The 20,368-nt window shown below is 50.7% G+C and overlaps 2 protein-coding genes across 2 annotated transcripts in view; one reads left to right on the forward strand and one right to left on the reverse strand.

Moving 5' to 3' along the window:
* The window catches only part of PITPNM3 (PITPNM family member 3), an 82,011-nt gene extending 77,516 nt beyond the window's left edge, over positions 1–4,495 (forward strand). The window contains exon 20 of the mRNA XM_031467884.2: positions 297–4,495. Within this exon, the coding sequence (XP_031323744.1) occupies positions 297–599 (303 nt within the window). The 3' untranslated portion in view covers positions 600–4,495. The remainder of the gene's footprint in view (positions 1–296) is intronic.
* Positions 4,496–4,690: 195 nt separating this feature from the next.
* PIMREG (PICALM interacting mitotic regulator) lies at positions 4,691–16,874 on the reverse strand. The gene is made up of 6 exons (XM_010983934.3): positions 16,801–16,874; positions 15,847–16,175; positions 6,958–7,253; positions 6,356–6,451; positions 5,665–5,714; positions 4,691–5,305 (listed from the first exon to the last, which is right to left on the reverse strand). Exons 2-5 carry the CDS (start codon positions 16,138–16,140, stop codon positions 5,681–5,683), a joined length of 720 nt encoding a protein of 239 aa, XP_010982236.3. The 5' UTR covers positions 16,141–16,175; positions 16,801–16,874; the 3' UTR covers positions 4,691–5,305; positions 5,665–5,680.
* Positions 16,875–20,368: the final 3,494 nt, after the last annotated feature.

Raw genomic sequence — 20,368 nt, forward strand, 5'->3', positions numbered from 1 at the left:
GGGTAGCAGCTGTAGGAGGCGGGGAGACTTAGCTTTGGGGGATTTTAGTGAAAGTGACCAGGATGGGAGCGTCACCTCATCAGGAAGCCAGAGGACTCTGATGTGACCCACAGGGACAGATAGAAGCACTCAGTTTTCCAAAGCGGCTGGGGAGCCTGGAGCGGTCCATGCGCGCCCTTTCCCGGAGAAGCGGGGTGGTCCAGGGAAAGGGCGATGCTGGGGTGTGGGGTGGGGGCAGGAGCAGGGCCCGCCCAGCCCCGGGCCTGACGCCACCCTCGCGGCCGCCCTCCCCGCAGTTCCTGAGCGAGGGCTACGCCGCGCACCTGGCCGCGCTGGAGGCCGGCCACCGCTCCCGGCCCAAGAAGACCAGCTCGCGCATGATGCTGCGGAAGGGCAGCTTCGGCCTCCACGCGCAGCCCGAGTTCCTGCGCAAGCGCAACCACCTGCGCCGGACCATGTCGGTGCAGCAGCCCGAGCCGCCCGCCAACCCCAAGCCCGAGCGGGCCCAGAGTCAGCCCGAGTCCGACAAGGACCACGAGCGGCCCCTGCCCGCGCTCAGCTGGGCGCGCGGGCCCCCCAAGTTCGAGTCGGTGCCCTGAGGGCTAGGCTGTGCGCAGAGCAGGGGTGGGGGCGCCCACCGGGCTGCCTGCGGGGACGGGAGGGGCTGCCTTCTCCCGGCAGACACAGGTCTTTTCCTGCTCCTTCCCTCCCGTGTCTGTCCAGCAGTGTCGGATCAGCTGGGGGGGTGGGACCCTGCCCGGCCTTGGGGGGGCTCCCTGGGCCGCGAGGGGGTGAGATCCAGGAGTCTCAGTGCAGCTGCGGCTGCTCCCCCGCGCCTGCAACACAAGCCCCAGTCGCGGCTGATGTTTGTGTAATCCTGGGCGCAGGCCTGCCGGGGCTAGAGTGTTTGGCCATCTTTCTGAGCTGCCGAGGCGAAGCTAGGCAGGCCCTAAAGGCAGAAGCCCCCAGTCCGGGGATCAGCAGCCGCTGACAGGTACAGCATCTCGGCCGGCTGCTGGAGGGGTGAGTGGCATTTGTGCCCACCCTCCCTGTGGCATCCTGGGTCACCATCTTGGGCCTGGCTCTCCTATGGCAAAGTGGCCACTTTCTGGGAGTGAGAGGATGTCCCTGGGCTCATCCTGTGTCAGCTGTCTGTCCATGGCCCTTGGGGGGCGGGGTCTGGTGCTGACGGTCTGTCCTCCTGAAGCTGTCCATTGTCCCCCCCTTTCTTGTCCTCACCTTTCACCTATGGCCCTTGAGGACGGTCATTCCTCTCCCTAGAGTCCTGCCTGGTGCCCTCCCCTGTGAGGCTGTGGCCCTGGGCTCTGGCTTTGCTGGGCTGGCTGTGAGCCCTTGAGCTGGTTGCTTGCCCTCTCTGGGCCCTGCCTTCCTTATGTAGTTGGAGGGTCTCCCCAGCTGAGATGGGTGTGAGATTTTGATTCCTAGGCTGTCCTGCATTTCTGCCCTCTGAGACTTTTCAGGCCTACGAGCCCCTCAGAGCGCCCAGTGATCTATACCCTCCATGCAGGCTGAGAGAGGGGCTTTGAGGGGCCAGTAGGGAGCTACGATCTCCCCACAACTTCAAAGGAAGTCCTTCTATGAGGGTTGCTGGGATCCCTGCTCCACGGAAAGGTTTGCTTTGCACTGATGCCCCAGGGACAGACATCCCCCCAGAGGGCACTGATCTGGCTACCCTGCCCCTGCTCTGCTCAGAGTGATTTCTCCCTTTGGCTCCTGGAAGGCACACAGCTGAGATCCCAGAGCTCCTGGGGTTCATGTAATTTTGGCTCAAACTGTTTTCTTCCCTTCCCTTCCCCCCTGCCACTCAGCTTGGTTTAGTGCCCATCACCTCCTCTTGGGTCATCCCCTGGGGCTGGCAGGGCTTGGCTCTCCTGGGGGCCCCTCAGATTCTGCCCAGGCCTTCCTGCTGCTGAGCCCCTGGCCTGGGGATTGGTCTCCTGCACTCCCCCCATTCCCTGGCCCAGACCCGCAGCCGCCGCGTGTGGGGCTGCCTAGCGGCTTCTGAGGCCCTGCGGCTTGTCACTAGGCTGGTCCAGCTGTTTCAGTCAGGGCTGTGTCAGGGGCCGGGCTGCCCCAGGGCCCAGACGTCTGTGTACACAGCAGGCACCTGTGTCAGCTCAGTGTCGCTTCTGCTCAGTGTCTACCTCTTGCAGCTCCCATGTGGCCAATGTCCTTCCCGATGGCGGCTGCTGGTCGGGGCGGCTGATGCCGCCGCTGCCTTGAATCACCGGGCAAACTCGGTGCCCTGCTGGGGCTGGAGGGATCCGGGCTCCCCGCCCCCACCCCTGCTCTCTACTAGAACTGTGTCTTCTGCAGTCTGCCAGCTCCTGCCACATCCACGCCACCTGTCTGCCAGCTCTCTGCCCCACTTCTGGCACTGCATCTGCACCCAGGCCCAGAGCTGCTGGCAAGTCTGTTGGGATGGGGTGATCACCCTCAGCTTCCTCTCTGGTCCTGCCTCCTGGCAGTTCACAATGGGCCCATCCCTCCTTCAGCATTTCCTCCTCCTGGCTTTCCATTAGGCACCAGTTCTTACAGCATCGTCACCTCAGCTCCAATCCTGCCCCTCCTTTCCAAAATACACCCTGGGGCTGACTAAGTCTGATTCTCTGAAACTCCAGCTCCTTTTTGCAGAAACCACTGATGCATCACTCTTGAATGCTGAAATAATTAACACGAGATGCTTCTCCCCCAGTTAGAGTCCCTCTGCCCTTTCTGAGAACTGCAGGTTAGGAGAAAGAGAGCATGTGGGGACCCTGGGGACTGTGGAGACTCGGGGAAGCAGGGTTCTGATGTTGTGGGGGTTGGAGCTGGGACGTGGGCCCCAGCAGGAGAACCTCCACCCTTTCCCTTCTGGAGCTCTGGATTGGGGCTCTGATGACTTGCTCCTGAGATGCTGAAGGTGTACAGCGAGGTATTGTGAACACCACGCCCTGGGAGCTTGGGTTGGGTTGTGTGTGTATGTATGTGTGTGTGTGTGTGTGTACCTGGGGGTTCTGTACACTGTGTGTGTGTGTGTGTGTGTGTGTGTGTTTACCTGGGGGTTCTGTACAGAGATCAGACTCAGACAACTTGTGTCTGCATTCACAGCAACTCTGTAACCAATATGCACTTTCTCTGCTAGTGGTTTGTTTGATTTTGTCCGTCCAGTTAAGTTGGAGAAAAACAAAGAACCAACTTGTGGTGTTCTCCGAAGGGGGTGCTGCTGCCCCTCCCCGAGTAGTTCTGTGGCCCTCAATCTGGCTGTTTTCTAGAGAATCCTTCCAGCTCCCGTGGGTCTGCTCCGCAGGAGCTGGAAGACAGATCTTCCTGCCTGACCAAAGCTCCTTGTTTCTCTCGTGGCATGTTTGTTTTTCCCAATCTGGTGGCTGTCCCGACGGAGGGCCCGCCTGCCTGCTGCCTTCCCCTACCTTCGCCCTGTTGGGGTTCAGGGTGCATCTGTAGCCAGGGCCGCCTCTTCTGGCCTTGTGGCATTTTTCTAAAGATCTTGATGCCTCTCTTAAGCTCCGCAACAGATACGTTTAAAAAAAAAAAAAAAAAAGTAAGACTCACGCATGTGGATGAACGGCCCTCCAGTCTGGGTGCTGGGCCACAGAAAGCAACCCTGTGTGAACCCCAGTATTGCTGACATTACTGGGGGGGCTCTCTGAAAGAGGGGAGGCTGGATCTCATGGTTTTTAAACAGTACTCTGACCACTTTGGAGCCCATGCCCATGCCCCGGAAATGTCCTGCACATAAAATGGGTCCCGAGGTGGCGCTGGTTTTGCGGGGACACTGTCCCCCCAGCCCAGGTGCAGCCCCGCCCGGGAGGGGCGCCCTACCTGCGGAGCCTCGCAGCTTGACTGCGCCTTAAATAACCACCTTTCCTGCCAAATCCCCGGGGGTTTGGGTGCCAAGTGCTCTGGAAAACTATTCTCTATGGCTCAGCCAAAAGACACCTCCCCTCCCCTCCCTCTGTCCCCCCAGGGCTTGGGGGAACGTTCTTAAAAATCCTAAGGAGGGTTAAGTCCAAGCAGTGAGGCCTGGCCAGGGTCCTTGTCTCCTGGCTGAGAAACCAGCAGGGTGGTTGGGAGAAAAAATCAAGAGTGTGACCCTAGCCTCCTCAGCAGGTGACACCAAGGAGGGGTGGAACAGGAGGGCGGCCCGCTCACGAGGACTCCCACCCTCAGACCCCGCTGTCCTTTTCCATTTGTTTTCTCGGTGGTGGCAGCCTGTCTGGTCCTGTCTGTCTGACTGTTCCTAAGTGTGTAACTCTCAGTATTATTTGTGGTGGATGGTTCTGTGGTGAAAAAGGTTTATTATCTTTCTCATGGCTGCCTTGTACAAAATCCGTTAGAGGAGAAAATGTAAAAATATCAGGTTTCTAACAAGACAAACACAGCATTATGGAGTTAAAGATTTTTACAACTGGTCTTGATTTTGATGTGAGCTGGTTTTTAACTCTCAAACGTTGTCACTTAAATAAAAACCTTATTTGCCTTTAAAACGTGCTTTGCTCTGAATGAAGTGGAGAGACCCTCCCTGTTTGTGTTCTCCCTGAGCCGGGGGCAGGCATGCTCGGGGTGGGGAGGGGTGAGGGGGACAAAGCTGGGCCCCAAACCACAGACCTCTTGCCCCGAGCGGGGTGGCAGTGCCAACCAACAGATGTCAAATGCAGAAAGAGGGTCTTTATTATGAAAAAGCAATGGTATCTAGGAAAGTCATAAACTGGTTTCTTTCTAATAAAATGGCAAAGTGGATTTCTTAAATAATTTACAAAGGGCAGAAATAACTACTGGATGGGGCCGTGCACCCACAGTGCCCTGTGCTGAGAATGTAACTAGGTACCTGGGACCCAGGGTTTTAGGGGATAGTCATCTCGCCCAGCTCCTCTGGGGCTTTGGTACGAGAACCAGAGCTGGAATCTGGGTTTCCGTGAGCCCCGGCATCGGTGACACGGGGCTGACTCCTTGCAGACCCCACTTCCGGGCACATTGCTCCGAGCTGTCAGATGCTCCCGGGTGCCTGTACTGCATGTTACAAACGAGGCGCCCATAAAGCTCGCGTGAGGGATGAGTTTCGAAGCCCAGAAAGGGAGTAGAGTAAGCGATTCCCCCACCTCTCCGAGGTCTCCCTGCGTCACTCGCAGGCTGTGGTAGGTGATCACTGGCAGGCCGAGCGGTGGTCGGAGCAGAGGTCCCCGAGCAGCCTCCACTGGGCTTTTGTTAGTCAGGTCCTTGCTGGCAGCGGCCCAGGGACACTGCTGGCTCCTGGGTCTTCAGGAACTGGCGGGAGGCACGGATCCTGGGTGTGAGGGCGTGGTGGTCAGATACGGCTTGCTTCCCGCAAGACAGTGCTCCCTCCGGGCCCCTCATGGTGGGGAAGGCAAGGGAATTGGGGACACCGTAGCCTTCCCCCTCAAAATGAGGAGCTGGAAGGGGTCTCTATGGCTGCCTGGGGGCCCAGGTGCTCTGTTAGTGATGGGCTTTGTGAGGTCAGTGGCTCCAGCTCCTGACAGGTCAGGAGACTTGCATCCTTCCTGCTCTGCTGGGCCCATTGTGGGTTTTTTCCAGAAAAGATTCAGTTCTCTAACATGCCTGCAAATATGCCTATGTGCTGATGCAAGAGGAGGAGGAGGAAGATGCTTGGGAGGAAGGCATTACCTGAAGGGCGCAGTCCTCAGTCACGAATGAGAGAAACAGTCATGTCGCCACTAGAGGCAGGAAAGTGGGAGGGAAGACGCCGTTGAGGGCGGCAGGCTCTGAGGGGCCCTCCCTGCCTGAGCCAGACAAGAGCAGACCTCGCGGTGTGGCGGGGACGTGGCCCCCTCGGCAGGTATTCAGAGGGGACAGGGCCCCACCTCAGAGCCCATCACAAGCACGTACAAATGGCCTCCAGTCACGGCAGCTCCCAGCCCAGGCCCTGCCCCCGGGATGGGGTCCTAAGCAGACAGACCAGGCATTTTGAGGCAGTCATGTTGCATTCCCCAATTCCATGGGTGGGCAGGGCAGAGAGGCGCCAAGGGGAGTGGTGGAGGAAGGGCGGATCTTTCAGGAACCAGGTACCTGGCCGAATGTCAGCTTCCAGGTGATGGAGAAATATGGGGGCCCAAGGCCCAGGGGGCCACACACATCCAGGGTGTGGCCTTCACCACCACCCCAAGCTAGGTTTTCATCAAGGAGGAGACCTATGCATGTTGCAGATGAGGTGACAGAGGCTCAGAGAAGGTGAGGCATGAGCAGGGTCACACAGCGGGGCAGAGCCAGAACCAGAGGCCTGCCTTAAAAAAAAAAGTGGCCTGGCTCAGGGGTCCCTCCCGGCCATGTCGCTTTGAAGCACGGCAGGCCAACTCACCTCTCTTCAGCTGCGATGACTTCGTCCAGCTCTTGGGACAGCTTCTGGAGACGCTGGATTCCTGCCCCTATAGGCTCCAGGTCACTGTCAGACTCGCTGAATGGAAGGAAAAGCCGCATGCACAGTCACTGTTGGAACCCTAACCCACCCAGCACTGGGGCCTGCTGTGTGGGCCCAGGTGAGGACTGGCAGGTGCTGGGAACATGTCACCCCAGACCCCCACTCCGGAAGGTGACATCAGAGCAGCTTGGAGCAGCTGGCAGAGAACAGCTGGATCAAGGCCCACCAGGCCAAGGTCAAGGATGGGTGACCTTGCAGAGCTGAGCACTGCTTTCTCCACTTGAAAACTGAGCCTCAGGCCTCCAGATGGCTTCAAAACTGACTTCCGGGTTCACCAGGAGCTTGGGTGAGTGTGATACTCTTAGAGCTAAGCTAAGCTCACCTCTTCCTTTGACAGATGGGGAAACCAAGGCCCTGAAGAACCTAGCGGGGCACAGCTGGGCCAGAGCACGGGTGTGACTCGGCTTGGGATTTTCCTGGCTCCATGGAGCCCCAGGGCCCGGTTAGTGTTTTGGGGGTGGGCAAGGTGCTAGTCCATTTACCTGGGGGAGCAGAGGGGCTCTGCCGAGGAGTAGGGGCTCCGGAAGGCAGCCTCCCTCCTGGACCGCCGCCTTGGGTGGGCCCGCAGGCCCGCGTGGGCAGAGAGGTGGCGATGCTCCCACTCCCCGGGGTCCAGGGCTGAGCGGGCGGGGCCAGCTCCCGACAGCCAGCTGCTCTGCTGGCTCAGGCTGTGAGCTGGGGGGCTGCTGCCCTTCTGTGCCCCTCTCTTCCTCCTTCTGGCTTTCACCTGGGTTTCCACCAGCCACTTGGTGCCGCTCTGGCAGGACTCCTGGATTCTCTGTGACAGGTACACAGGTGAGCTACCCCAGAGCCCGGAGGCATAGCTCCAACCCCCCGGCCCACCAGCTGTCCTACAAGTCCAGGCAGCTCCAGGCGAGGGGTGCGCATGAGTCCCTGTGAAATGGGTCCACAGTAGGGATCCAGCTCCCAGCCCCCGGGGGTGAGTGCTGTGTCAGCAGCAGAACCACTGTGGTCTAAGTCCACACCCTCTTCTGGGACACAGACTGACCCAGACTCAAAGGGGAGGCCCAGAGAAGACCAGGCCTACCCCCAGGATACATGGAATAATTTCTCTCCCTGCCTCTGGTCTCACTCACTCCAATCCACCCTCTACTGTTGCATGGATATCCTTCTCAAGGACTAATATTTGGCTCAGAGGCTTCTCCACAAAGTGTCCAGAAACAGCTTCCCACTCAGACACCAAGGAGATGCCCCGCCCACTCCCAGTTCTCTCCTTGGAGGCCGGTCCATTCTCACAACTTCGGTCCTTCCTGGGTGTCACACCCCCAGCCCCCACCTCTGGCTCCAGGTTTGGAGACATGTCCACTTGGAAGGCCCAAGGACATGTCACACCCAACACATGTGGCATCTTCCTGCCCACACTGCACATCTGTACCAAATCTTCTCGAATCTACCTTCTGAGCAGTTCTTAAAGCTGCTCACTCCTTGGCAAGGCCAGCCCCCCAGGCCCCCTCAGGGGCAAATCTGCTTCTAACCCCCTGTCCATCAAGGAGCTAAAAATCAAGTTCTAGGGGGCCAGTGCCAAGATGGCGGAGTAGAAGGACACATAGCTCACCCTCTCCCACAAATACACTGAAAATTACATCTACAGACCCATCAATTCACACAGAACACCTCCTGAACTTTGGCAGAGTATCTCTTACTTTGAAATACAAGAAGATTCCTCACAAAAATCAGTAGGAGAAAAAAAGAAAAAGGAAACTGGTGTAGGACCTGTCCCGTGGGGAAGGAGCAGCAAAGGAGGAAAAGTGCCCTCACGCTGGGGTGCCCCCTCTCCAGCAGGGAAGTCAGTAGGGACAGAAAGAGAGCTTCTGAGGCTTGGGGGAGAAAGCAGCAGCCGCTTAGCAGAAAGAACTGAGAGAAACCAGCACAGACGGTCCCTGAGATCCCTAGCCTGAGACACGAGATGGCAAGGGTGGGCCGGACTGGCTGCTGGAGCTCAGTGACGAGCCGGGGCGGGGTGGTGGTGGTGGGGCTGCAGCCCTTAGGGGGCTGGAGTGTGGTGTGGGCTGTGGCTGTGAGAGTGTGCAGAACAGAACATCCTGGGACCCCTTTACCCCCACCAAAAAAAGCAACACTGCTGATGCTCCAGGCGGGGAGGGCCATAGCCGTTGTCTCTGCTGGCCCAGAGGGCATTGCTCAGCACCACTGTTGATGGGCGTGACCTTGTGAGAAGAGAGGCGGGGCTCAGTCATGGCCATCACTATCGCTGATGCGCAGCTCCCAGGCAGAGGAGGGGTGGAATCCTGAATCCATACCCAAGGGCTCACCCAACTTCACAGGTGAGACTGAGATTTGATTATAGCCCCAGGCAGAGAGGGCAGATTTGCTCTGCTCAAGCCTTTGTGGACCTGCACCTCTAAGAGGAATGAGCTATGAGCGGAGTTCTGGTGCACAGTGGGGGTGGGTTTGGTGTTAACGCAGACGTGGGGCTGGAGTCTCTGTGCTGACCCTGCAGTGGATCCAGGTGTGTGACTGCACACTCGCCATGGTGGGTTCTAGTGCTTGACGTTGGCAGGTCTGCACTGGTGGCTGTGCAGGTGCAGAACCTGGGGGACACCAGAGCAGGTTGCTGATATTCCTGTGGCTGAGGTGGGGACAAGGGCAGCATCAACAAAGAGTACTTCGTTAGCCCGTGTAACACATGACAGACAACACCCCAGAAGACACTTCCTGGTGGACATCTCCTGGGAGGTACGCTCGGCGGTTCTTCTTCCAGCTGAAGCACTCCAACCCGGCCTACCACACACTGCAGCTCAGAAATGGGTCTAGAAGCCTCTATTCCAGCAACAGGGGAGCAGACCTGGCCCCTGTCAGAGCTGCGACAACCACAGAACAAAAAGAAGGCCCTGCTCAACAACCAGGGCAGACTCTGATCGCCACAACCACAATCAAAGTAATAAGAGTCAACACACATGGAAGAAAGACATGGCCTCTATACTAAAAACATCCCTTGTGACAAAATTACTAGATGTGCACAGTCTACACAGGAATGCTCACACTTGAGGGAAAAAAACCCAACAGCCCTTCAGGATCACAGTAGATAGCTGATACTCCTAAATCCACAGAGTCTGAGAAGTGTAAGTAAAATGAAGAAGCAGAGGAACCACTCCCAATTAAAAGAACACAGAAGTCCCCTGAAATAACAAACAATGAAATAGACCTTGACAGTCTACTAGATCATGACTTCAAAAAGGTGGTGATCAAAGCACTGAAGGAAATATGACAGACTATGAATACAAATGCAGAATACTATAAAAAGGAAATAGAAACTATAAAGAGGAGCTATTAAAATCAGAAAATTCAATGGCTGAGATAGGAGCAGAGCTAAAGGCAGTCAAAAGCAGACTAGATAATGCAGAGGAATGAATAAATGATTTAGAAGACAGGACAAGAGAAATCACTGAATCAGAGCAGCAGACAGAAAAAGCAAGGGAAAACCAATGAAAGCAATATAAGGGACTTACCAGATAATATAAAGCATGCCAATCTATGCATACAGGGGTCCCAGAAGGAGAAGAAAGAGAAAAGGGAAGGAATTGAAATTGAAATTTGAAAACATCATGACTCAAAACTTCCCAAACCTAAAGAAGGAACTAGATATCCAAGTACAGGAAGCACAGTGGGTCCCAAACAAGAAGAACCCAAACAGACCTATAGCAAGACATATTATAATTAAGATGGCCAAAGTTAAAGATAAAGGCAGCAAGAGAAAAAAAAAACTTAGTTACAAGGGAACCCCCATAGGGCTTTCAGCTGATTTCTCTACACAAACACTGCTGGCCAGAAGGGAGTGGCCAGATATATTCAAAGTTCTGAATGAGAAGAAGCTGCAACCTAGGCTACTCTATCCACTAAGACTATCCTTTAGTATAGAGGGAGAGATAAAGAATTTCACAGACAAGCAAAAACTAAACCTATTGTAAAAGAAATAATGAAAGGTCTACACTAAATAGAAAAGAAGCAGGAAGCTACAGAAAAGAGAAAACCACAATTGGAAATGCAATAACTACAATCAGCTGCAAGAGAATAAACATGAAGATGTAAAAGAGGACATCAAAATCATAAAAGGTGGCAGAGTGGAACAAGAAAATGTAGATTTAAAAAAACAATTCTTTTTTTGTTCTGCTTAGGATGTGTTTGAGCCTATATGACTACCAGTCTAAAGTCAACAGATACAGTAATGGGTTCACATACTTGGAAAAACAGGGTAACCACAAATCAAAACATACAATAGAGTCACAAAATCACAAAGAAACCAAGCTAATACAAAAGAAAATTATCAAACCACAAAAAGAAAAATGAAAAGAAAAAGAAAGGAACAAAGAAGAAATACCAAATCAACTGGAAAACAAAGTTCAAAATGGCAATAAACACACATTTATCAATAATTACTGTAAATGTCAATGAAATAAAAGCTCCAATCAAAAGACAGGGTGGCAGGTTGGGCAATAAAACAGGAGCCTACAATATGCTGCCTAGAGACCCACTTTAGAGTGAAGGACACACATAGATTGAAAGTGAGAGGGTGGAAAAAGATATTTCATGCAAATGGAAATGACAAGAAAGCGGGGGTAACAATACTCATATCAGACAAAATAGACTTTAAAACAAAGGTCATAAAGAAAGAAAAAGAAGGACACTACATAACGATTAAAGCAGCAATACAAGAAGAGGATATTACACTTGTTAACATATATGCACCCAATATAGGAGCACCTGAATGTACAAAACAAATAGTAACAGACATAACGAGAGAAATTGATGGGAACACAATAATAGTAGGAAACTTTAACATTCCACTAACATCACTGGACAGATTTTCCATACAGAAAGTCAATAAGACAACACAGATACTAAATGACACAATAGAACAGTTGGACATAGTTGATATTTTTAGGACATTACATCCCCTCAAACCAGAATATACATGCTTTTCAAGTGCACATGGAACATTCTCTAGGATAGATCGCATACGTGGACACAAAAGAAGTCTCAACAAATTTAAGAGGATAGAAATTATTTCAAGCATCTTTTTTGACCACTAATGGCATGAAACCACAGAAAGACAAATGAAATAAAAACAACTGCATGGAGACTAAACAACATGCTACTAAAAAACCAATGGGTCAATGAAGAAATCAAAGAAAAAATTAAAAAATACTTTGAAACAAATGACAATGAAAACACAACCACACAAAATCTATGGGGTGCAGCAAAAGCAGTCCTAAGAAGGAAGTTCATAGCAAAACAGGCTTTCCTCAAAAACCAAGAACAATTTCAAATAACAACCTAACCTACCACCTAAAAGAATTAGAAAAAGAAGAACAAACAAAACCCAAAGTCAGGAGAAGGAAAGAAATAATAAAGATCAGGGAGGAAAGAAATAAAAGAGAGATTAAAAAAAAAAAAAAGCAACAAAGCAGAAAAAAAAATCAATCAAACCAAGAGCTGGTTTTTTGAAAGAGTAAACAAAATTGACAAACCTCCAGCCAGGCTCACCAAGAAGAAAAGGAAGAGGACCCAAATAAATAAAATAAGAAAGGAAAATGGAGAAATTACAACCAACACTACAGAAATACCAAAAAACAAACAAACAAACAAACAAAAAACCCCACAAGAGAATACTATGAACAACTATATGGCAACAAATTAGACAACCTAGAAGAAATGGACAAGTTTCTAGAAACATACAGTCCACCAAAACTCAATCAAGAATAGATCATTTGAACAGACTGATCACTAGAAGTGAAATAGAATCAGCAATTAAACCTTCCTGCAAACAAAAGTCCAGGACCAGATGGATTCACTGAGGAATTTTACCAAACATACAAAGAAGAAGTTATACGAATTCTTCTAAAACTCTTCTAAAAGATTGAAGAGGAAGGAATACTCCTAAACACTTTCTATGAAGCCACCATCACCCTGGTACCAAAACCAGACAAAAACTACCAAAAAAAGAAAATTATAGGCCAATATGATTGATGAACATAGAAAAAATCCTCAACAAAATATTAGCAAACAGAATCCAACAGCACATAAAGAAGAGTATACACTATGATCAAGTTGGATTGATCCCAGGGACCCAAGGATGGTTCAACATACACAAATCAATCAATGAGGTACACCATATCAACAAAAGAAGGGATAAAAATCACATGATCATCTCAATGGATGCAGAAAAAGCATTTAATAAAATTCAACACTCATTTATGATAAAACTCTTACCAAAGTGGGTATAGAAGGAAGAAATCTCAACATAATAAAAGCTATTTATGACAAACCCACAGCCAGCATAATACTCAATGGTGAAGAGTTGAAAGCCTTCCCACTAAAATATGGAACAAGACAAGGATGCCCACTCTCACCACTTCTATTCAATATCATCTTGGAAGTCCTAGCCATAGCAATTAGAGAAGAAATAAAAGGGATTCAAATCGAAAGAGAAGAGGTAAAATTGTCACTATATGCAGATGACATGATATTATATATAGAAAACTATAAAAGCTTCACACAAAAACTACTAGAGCTGACAAAGAATTTGGCAAGGTAGCAGGACACAAGATTAACATAAGAAATCAATTGCATTTCTTTATACTAAAAATGAAATAGCAGAAAAAGAAAGTAAAGAAACAATCCCCTTTAAAATCACATCCAAAACAATAAAATACTTAGGAATAAATCTGACCAAGGAGGTGAAAGAGAGAACTACAAAACACTGACTAAGGAAATTAAAGATGACTTAAAGAAATGGAAAGATATCCCATGCTCTTGGATTGGAAGAATTAATATTGTTAAAATGGCCATACTGCCCAAGGCAATCAACAGATTTAATACGATCCCTTCCAAATTATCTACGACATTTTTCACAGAACTAGAACAAATAATCCTAAAATTTATATGGAATCCCCAAAGACCCAGAATTGCCAAAGCAGTACTGAAGAAAAAGAATGAAGCTGGAGGAATAACCCTCCCAGACTTCAGACAATACTACAGAGCTACAGTAATCAAAACAGCATGGTACTGGCACAAAAGCAGACATATGGATCAATGGAACAGAATAGAGAGTCCAGAAATAAACCCACAGATCTATGGTCAATTAATCTTCAACATAAGAGGCAAGAATATACAATGGAGAAAAGACAGTCTCTTCAACAAGTGGTGTTGTGATAACTGGACAGCTGCATGTAAATCAATGAAGTTAGAACACTCTCTTATAGCATACACAAAAATAAACTCAAATAAATATAAGACAAGACACTATAAACCTCCTAGAAGGAAACACAGACAAAACATTCTCTGACATAAATCTTAGCAATGTTCTCCTAAGGCAGTCTACCAAGGAAATAGAAATAAAAGCAAAAGTAAACAAATAGGACCTAATTAAACTTACAAGCTTTTGCACAGCAAAGGAAACTATAAGCAAAACAAAATGACAATGTACAGAATGGGAGAAAATATTTGCAAATGATGCAACTGACAAAGGCTTAATTTCCAGAATATATAAACAGCTCATACAACTTAATGACAACAAAACAAAACAAATAACCCAATCAAAAAACAGGCAGAAGACCTAACCAAGCAATTCTCCAATGAAGATATACAAATGGCCAATAGGCACAGGAAAAAGTGCTCAATATTGCTAATTATCAGAGAAATGAAAATCAAAGCTTCAATGAGGTATCATCTCACACCTGTAAAGAATGGCCATCATTCAAAAGTCCACACAAGATAAATGGTGGAGAGGAGAGGGCATGGAGAAAAGAGAACCCTCCTACACTGCTGGTGGGAATATAGTTTGGTGGAGCCATTATGGAAAACAGTTCGGAGATTCCTTAAAAAACTAAAGACTTACCATATGATCCAGCAATCCCAGTCCTGGGCATATATTCAGAGGGAACTCTAATTCAAAAATATACATGCAGCCCAATGTTCATAGCAGCACTATATATGATAGCCAAGACATGGAAGCAATCTAAATGTCCATCGACAGATGACTGGATAAAGAAGCTGTAGTATATGTATACAGTGGAATACTACTCAGCCATAAAAAAGAATAAAATAATGCTATTTGCAGCAACATGGATAGATCTGGAGATTGTCATTCTAAGTGAAGTAAGCCAGAAAGAGAAAGAAAAATACCATATGAGATCACTCATATGTGGAATCTAAAAAAGAAAAAAGAAAAAAGAAGACACTAATGAACTTATCTATAAAACAGAAACAGGCTCACAGACATAGTAAACAAACTTATGGTTATGGGTGGGGAAAGGGAGTGGGAAGGCATAAATTGGGAGTTTGAGATTTGCAAATATTAACTACTATATATAAAATGGATAAAAATTAATTTCTTCCATATAGCAGAGGGAACTATATTCAATATCCTGTAGCAATGTATAATAAAAAAAGAGTATGAAAACAAATATATGTATTACATGTATGACTGAAATATTATGCTATACACCAGAAATTGACAAATTGTAACTGACTGTACTTCAACAACAAAAAACCCCCACCAAGTTCTAAGACAAACAGGGTCCTACTACATAGCACAGGGAACTATATTCACCATCTTGTAATAGCCTATAATAAAAAAGAATATAAAAAAGAATATGTGTATATATATTTGTATGTATATATGTATAACTGAGTCACTATGCTGTACACCAGAAATTAACACAACATTGTAAGCCGACTATACTTCAATAAAAAATAAAATAAAGTAAGAGAATTAGATCAGAAAAAACCAAAACAGATTCTAATTTGCTAATTGTACCCAATTCCTCCCCCTGTTGAAAACTCTTCCCACTGGCTCCCAGGGCTCCTAATGGCTCTTGGGAACATCTAAACACATTCAGCTTGGACCCTTTCTCATGTTCCACCTTGCCCTGTCCTCTGGTCATACACAGACTAAGTTCCTGCCGTTTCTGTTCAGCATCTTGCTCTCCCTCAACCCGGGGTCTGGACTATTTCACCTGACTTGTGCACTCCTCATATGTCCCCTTTCCTGGGTGAATTCCATGGAATCACCTCCTCCGGGAAGCCTCACTGGCTAAGCTTCTTTTTGGTGTTCCCCGATCATTAGCCCCTTGCTTGTGATTTCCTATTGCAATAGAGCTCTCTCTCATCTTGTGAGGCTCTGTTTCCTCCATAACACTGTGTAACACTCCATAACATCCAGCTGTTTGTTGAGCACCTGCTATGTGCCAGGAACTATTTGGAGTGTGGAGGATACAGCAAACAGATCAAAGTCTCTGTCTTCAGGGAGTCTATATTCTTGGGGTTTCCTTGGGGGCAGTCATTATCCAGCACCAAAGAAGCCCTCCACACCTGAGCATGGTCAGCATTACCTGGGACACGGCACCCAAGGCGTTCTTAGCTGAGCGAGCTGCTGCCTGGAGACCCTGCTGCCCTGGCTCCGGGGTTTCCAGGCGTTTCCAGGAGGAGCCCGCCCCGAGGTTGAGACTGACTGTTCTCAGGGGCAGCCTCCTTTGGAACTGTCTGCACAGGGAGCCCAGGGCCCCGCTGGACGTCTGGGGGTGGCCGACTGCAGGCTGCAGGGCCTTGCTCTCCTCCAGCTGCTCCTGGTTCTGGAGCGATCTCCGACGTATGGTGGCCCCCACGCCCGGCCACCGAGAAGCCATCTGCCTGGCCAAGAGTCTGTTCTGCCCACCAGATCCTGGGGAGGAGATCAAAAGGAAGGTCAGCAAAGCATCCCCTCATCCCATTCCCAGGCTCCACAGAGAGCCTGGGTACCAGCAGGGGACGGAGGTCCGGGAGGAGATGGGATGGAGGCCCTTGGGGTGGGGCACTTGGCAACTGTGGGAACAGGAAGGACAATGCTTTCTAGAAGAGGATTCAGCGAGGCCCAGAAGAGGGTAGAGGCTGAACAAGGCCGGTCAGCAAGCGTCCCTTGCTGCAAGTGTCTAAAACAGCTCTTTCATTCCAGCCTCATTTCCGTTATCTGCCTCAGGCGGGGAGGGCGGAGGTCAGAACCGGCTGTGGCCAAGCCTCAGCACTTGGCCCGGGGCAGGACCAGCGGCTCTTTCACACGCTCACCCTGACCCAGCGCGCTCCCGTGGGCTGACCAGACACTCCGATTTCCATCTGGCTACACCCAGGGCCCCACATGCCGTGCCGGTCCTGACTAGAGCCTCCAACCTCCCGTCCTAACCCTAAACCCCTCACCTCCCGTCCTAACTAGAGACCCCTCCAACCTCCCGTCCTAACTAGGGCTCCCCCTACCCCGTCCCCGTCCCCGGTCTTCTGAACTGGAGCCGCCCCGCTCCCCAGCTTGCACTCACCCAACAGCGCCCAACGCTGACCAGACGCTGACCACAGCTGCTCCTGGTCCACCTAGCCGATTTGAAACTCCGTGAGGATCCGCCCCCTGGCCCTGTCCTCACAGCTGACTGGCTCCATCCCCGTCCCGCTGCCGTGCCAGGGATCCGATTGGCCCCTCGGCTCGTGGCGGCGAATCCTGCTCTCGGATTGGCCCTGCCGTCCCCATTCATCCCTCTGAATGTCCGCAGGGCGGGGAGCCACGCGTTGAGGCCGCTTTGTATCTGCCTGTCCCGCCCGCCCGCCCGCGCTGCCTGCGGAGTCCGTGCCCGCGCCGGCCCTACCCCAGAGCCACCTCCCGACGCTCGGCCCGGGGCCTCTGGGCCCCCTCCTTAACTACCAAGGTTTAGGCTGGTCTGACTGGGCGGGGCGGAGGCGGGGTCCCGGGCTCCTACGTTTTTGTTTTTGTTTTTCGTGGAGGTACTGGGGCTTGAACCCAGAATGTGCATATTGGGCATGCGCTCTACCATTGAGCTAGAGTTACCCGGTCTCAGTAGTTTTGTCCAAGAGAACACGGGCTGGAAGCTCAGAGCCCTGGGTTTCCGTGGAGGTTTTGTTTCAAATTTCCCTCGTGACCCTTCCTGAGACAAGGCACTTCCCCTCTGCTTTTCTCAAACTCGCCACCTACACTGACCCCAGGAAAAGCCATCCTGGAAGTGGGGACAGACCGAAGTACCCCTCCCCTTCTCCTCCAGTTAAGCCCCACCCCCCTGACCCCCTGACCCTTCCCTCTGTCCGCGTGAATGCCTCCCAACCGTTAGCATCCAAATAAGCTCAGAAATCCTCCTTGTAGAAGCCCCCCCCCCCCTTTTACGTGACTTCAAAGCAGCGCTGGTCTCTCCCCGCCCGGTTTCCTGGTTTTCTAGCTGCTGTCCTCACCTGGAACTCTCTCTGACCCCGCCTCCACCCCCTACAACCCTACTCTCGTTTTCGACCGATGGGCTCCTTGAAGCTCTGTCCTCCGCCCTCTTCATCCCTGGGTAATCTCACCATGGGATGAGGACAGTTAATATGCAAGAGGCACTCACTGTGCACCAAGTACTGGCTTTCCAAGCACTTTATACGAGGAGCTCACAAGACCCTCTTTGCAGCCTAGAACTGGATGAGGAAACGGAGCTGTAATGGGTTTGGTTGGGTCCCAATTTCCCCCAATTAGTATGTGGCAGGGCCAAGGATTCAAACTCTGTCAGTCTGGGACCAGGGTCCATGTGCCTCACCAGCACACCTCACTGCCTCTCCTCAGCCTGCACCTCTCCCCGGCAGGTATATCCAGCCGGATCCTAGGCGCCCCTACCCTCATCTCCTTGTGGGTGCTGCAGGCACCTTACACCAGCGCGCCCCAGCTGCATCACCCTGGTCTCCTGCTTCCCTGTGTCCCCTCCCCTCCCCTCCCTGGCTTTCCAAATACCTCCTTGTGTCTGATAGATTAAGCACTGTGCTAAAAATGGTCCACAAAAGTCAACAAAACAGACACATTCCTTACCCCCAGGAGGGAGCTCAAATCTAGTGTGTGGGGAGACAGATGTAAATGAATCAAATAGCCAAGAGTTAATCAAAGAAAATGATGACACAAACATTGTCACTTAAAGCTGAGACCTAGAGAGTGAGGTCACCAAGCAAAGAACGTGTGTGTGAGTGTATGTGAGTGATCTTGCACAAGGAACATCACGTCTGGGGGACCAGGACCCACTGTGAGACACCCAGCACACGCACATGTGTGTAAGTGAAACCAAAATTTCAGAAAACAACCCTCCACTCTGTGCTATGTGCCTTGATATTTTATTTCCTATTTCATTTCTTAAAACAGGCTGGGGGCCAGCTTACTACGTGCATCTTACCATGGCTCGCTGAGAGTGGTGAGCTGTGGTTTGAAAAACATCACTCTGTTTTGCCTGTTCAACTTCTTCTCCTGGTTGAGTTGTTTCCCAAGGGTCTGAAATGTTCATTCCCACACTTCTGGGACGCCTGTTGAGTTTGTTATTGTAATTAGGGAATTTAATGGGGGTCCTTACCCAGTGAAAGAGGAGGTGGGGAAAGCAAGAATCATTATTTTTCTGAAAACAAAGTTGAACATGTGGGAAAGACTCAGGCAAGTTGACACAGAAACAAAGCCTGTCCCGCTGGACTGTCTGGTACAATTGTCCATCCGTGCCTGTCCTCTTGCAGTGCATGGCACGGGCACCACGGGCGTGGACACAATAGCTTCTGGGTGTCAGGCGCTTACTATGTGGATGCAAAGTGCTCCCTTAATCCTCACAGCAACGCTATGAAGCAGGTACTATTTGTATTCCCATTACAGGTGGCCATTCTGAGATTCAGACAGGTGGAACAGATCGCAGCTGGAAGTTTAACCCCGGAGGTCTGACTCTGAAATCTGAATTCTTAACCTGAGATTCCACGGCTACATCAAGTACGGGAACCACAGAGTGGATACTCCCCCGGGGCCCTCCCTGCTTGGAACTTTCCACCCCCTCCCTCAGCACCGTGACTGGCAGGCCAGGTGAAGCAGAGAAGTATCCATGGCAACCGGAGGAGGAAGAAACGGTTTCTTCTGAATGAGGAACCACTCCCGTTGAATGGCGTGGAGGGTGGGAAGGAGGATGCACTGAGGGGAGCAGGCTCCCAGAGGAGGGGAGTGGGGTGCAGGGGCTCCTGGTTCTCCTTATAAGGAGGAAAAACCAATCTGTGGTCCCAGGCTGAGGCTTTCTGGGTCCAGTTCCATCCTTGCCTCTGTCGAGGAGGAGGATAGAGGAGGAGAGGGAGCACCAACCCCGCCCTGTGCTCAGAACTCCCTGTCAAATGGAGCACATCCGCCAGTTAACTTGACCTCATGGGACTGCGAGTGGGATGGAAGAAACAGACATTAAACTGTGCAAAATGCCATGAATGTGAGGTCTAGTGGGCAATGAGAGGGCATAAAAGGGATGGAGAACCCCATTGGAGCTGGGAGGTTGGGGCAGGTTCTCTTAGTATATGGGGACCAAGCGAGATGGAGAGTTTTCCAATAGAGGGGTCTGCAAAGGCCAAAGCTAGGAGGCCAGAGCTCCGCCAAATTCCAGGAACAGAGGAAGGAAGAGCGAGATGGAGAAGCCAAGAGGCAAGGGCTGCAGGGCCCCATTGGCTGGGGAATTTATCCCCAGAGCAGTGGGAAGCCTTTGCTGAATTTTAAGACTGAAGTAGGTTTATTGGAGTTGCATTTTAATGAAGTCCATTAGGAGGGAAGTCTGAAGGCCAAGCAGTGGCTGTGGGGGTCTGTCTGGAGGCAGTGCCCAGAGTATCTCATCCTTCTCAGCAGTGAAACCAACCCCCCCCACATCAGTTTCAACACCCCCTTCCCTTTGCATCCTTCAGCCTTGCCAACCACGGGCCAAATCTGCCAGTTCAACCCCTAGATACTCTGCAGTCCCTGTGTGCCTTATGACCTTCTGCAAAGGGAAGCAGTGGAAACAGAGGAAGAGTTTGCAGCAGTGAGAGAGACACGACTAGAATGTTTCTTCCACTGTGAATTACATCACTGCCAGAACATTGCCG

Source organism: Camelus dromedarius, chromosome 16, assembly GCF_036321535.1.
Source record: "Camelus dromedarius isolate mCamDro1 chromosome 16, mCamDro1.pat, whole genome shotgun sequence".
NCBI classification, from domain to species: Eukaryota; Metazoa; Chordata; class Mammalia; order Artiodactyla; family Camelidae; genus Camelus; species Camelus dromedarius.

What these genes read in the sequence shown, in the direction of transcription:
- PIMREG (XM_010983934.3), bottom strand. Translation starts at nt 16,140, where the DNA reads ATGGCTTCTCGGTGGCCGGGCGTGGGGGCCACCATACGTCGGAGATCG. An exon ending in GAGCCCCTCTGCTCCCCCAG is followed by an intron (nt 6,452 to 6,957) that starts GTAAATGGACTA and finishes CCTTCCATTCAG; the next exon opens with CGAGTCTGACAGTGACCTGG. An exon ending in GTCATCGCAGCTGAAGAGAG is followed by an intron (nt 5,715 to 6,355) that starts GTGAGTTGGCCT and finishes TCCTGCCTCTAG; the next exon opens with TGGCGACATGACTGTTTCTC.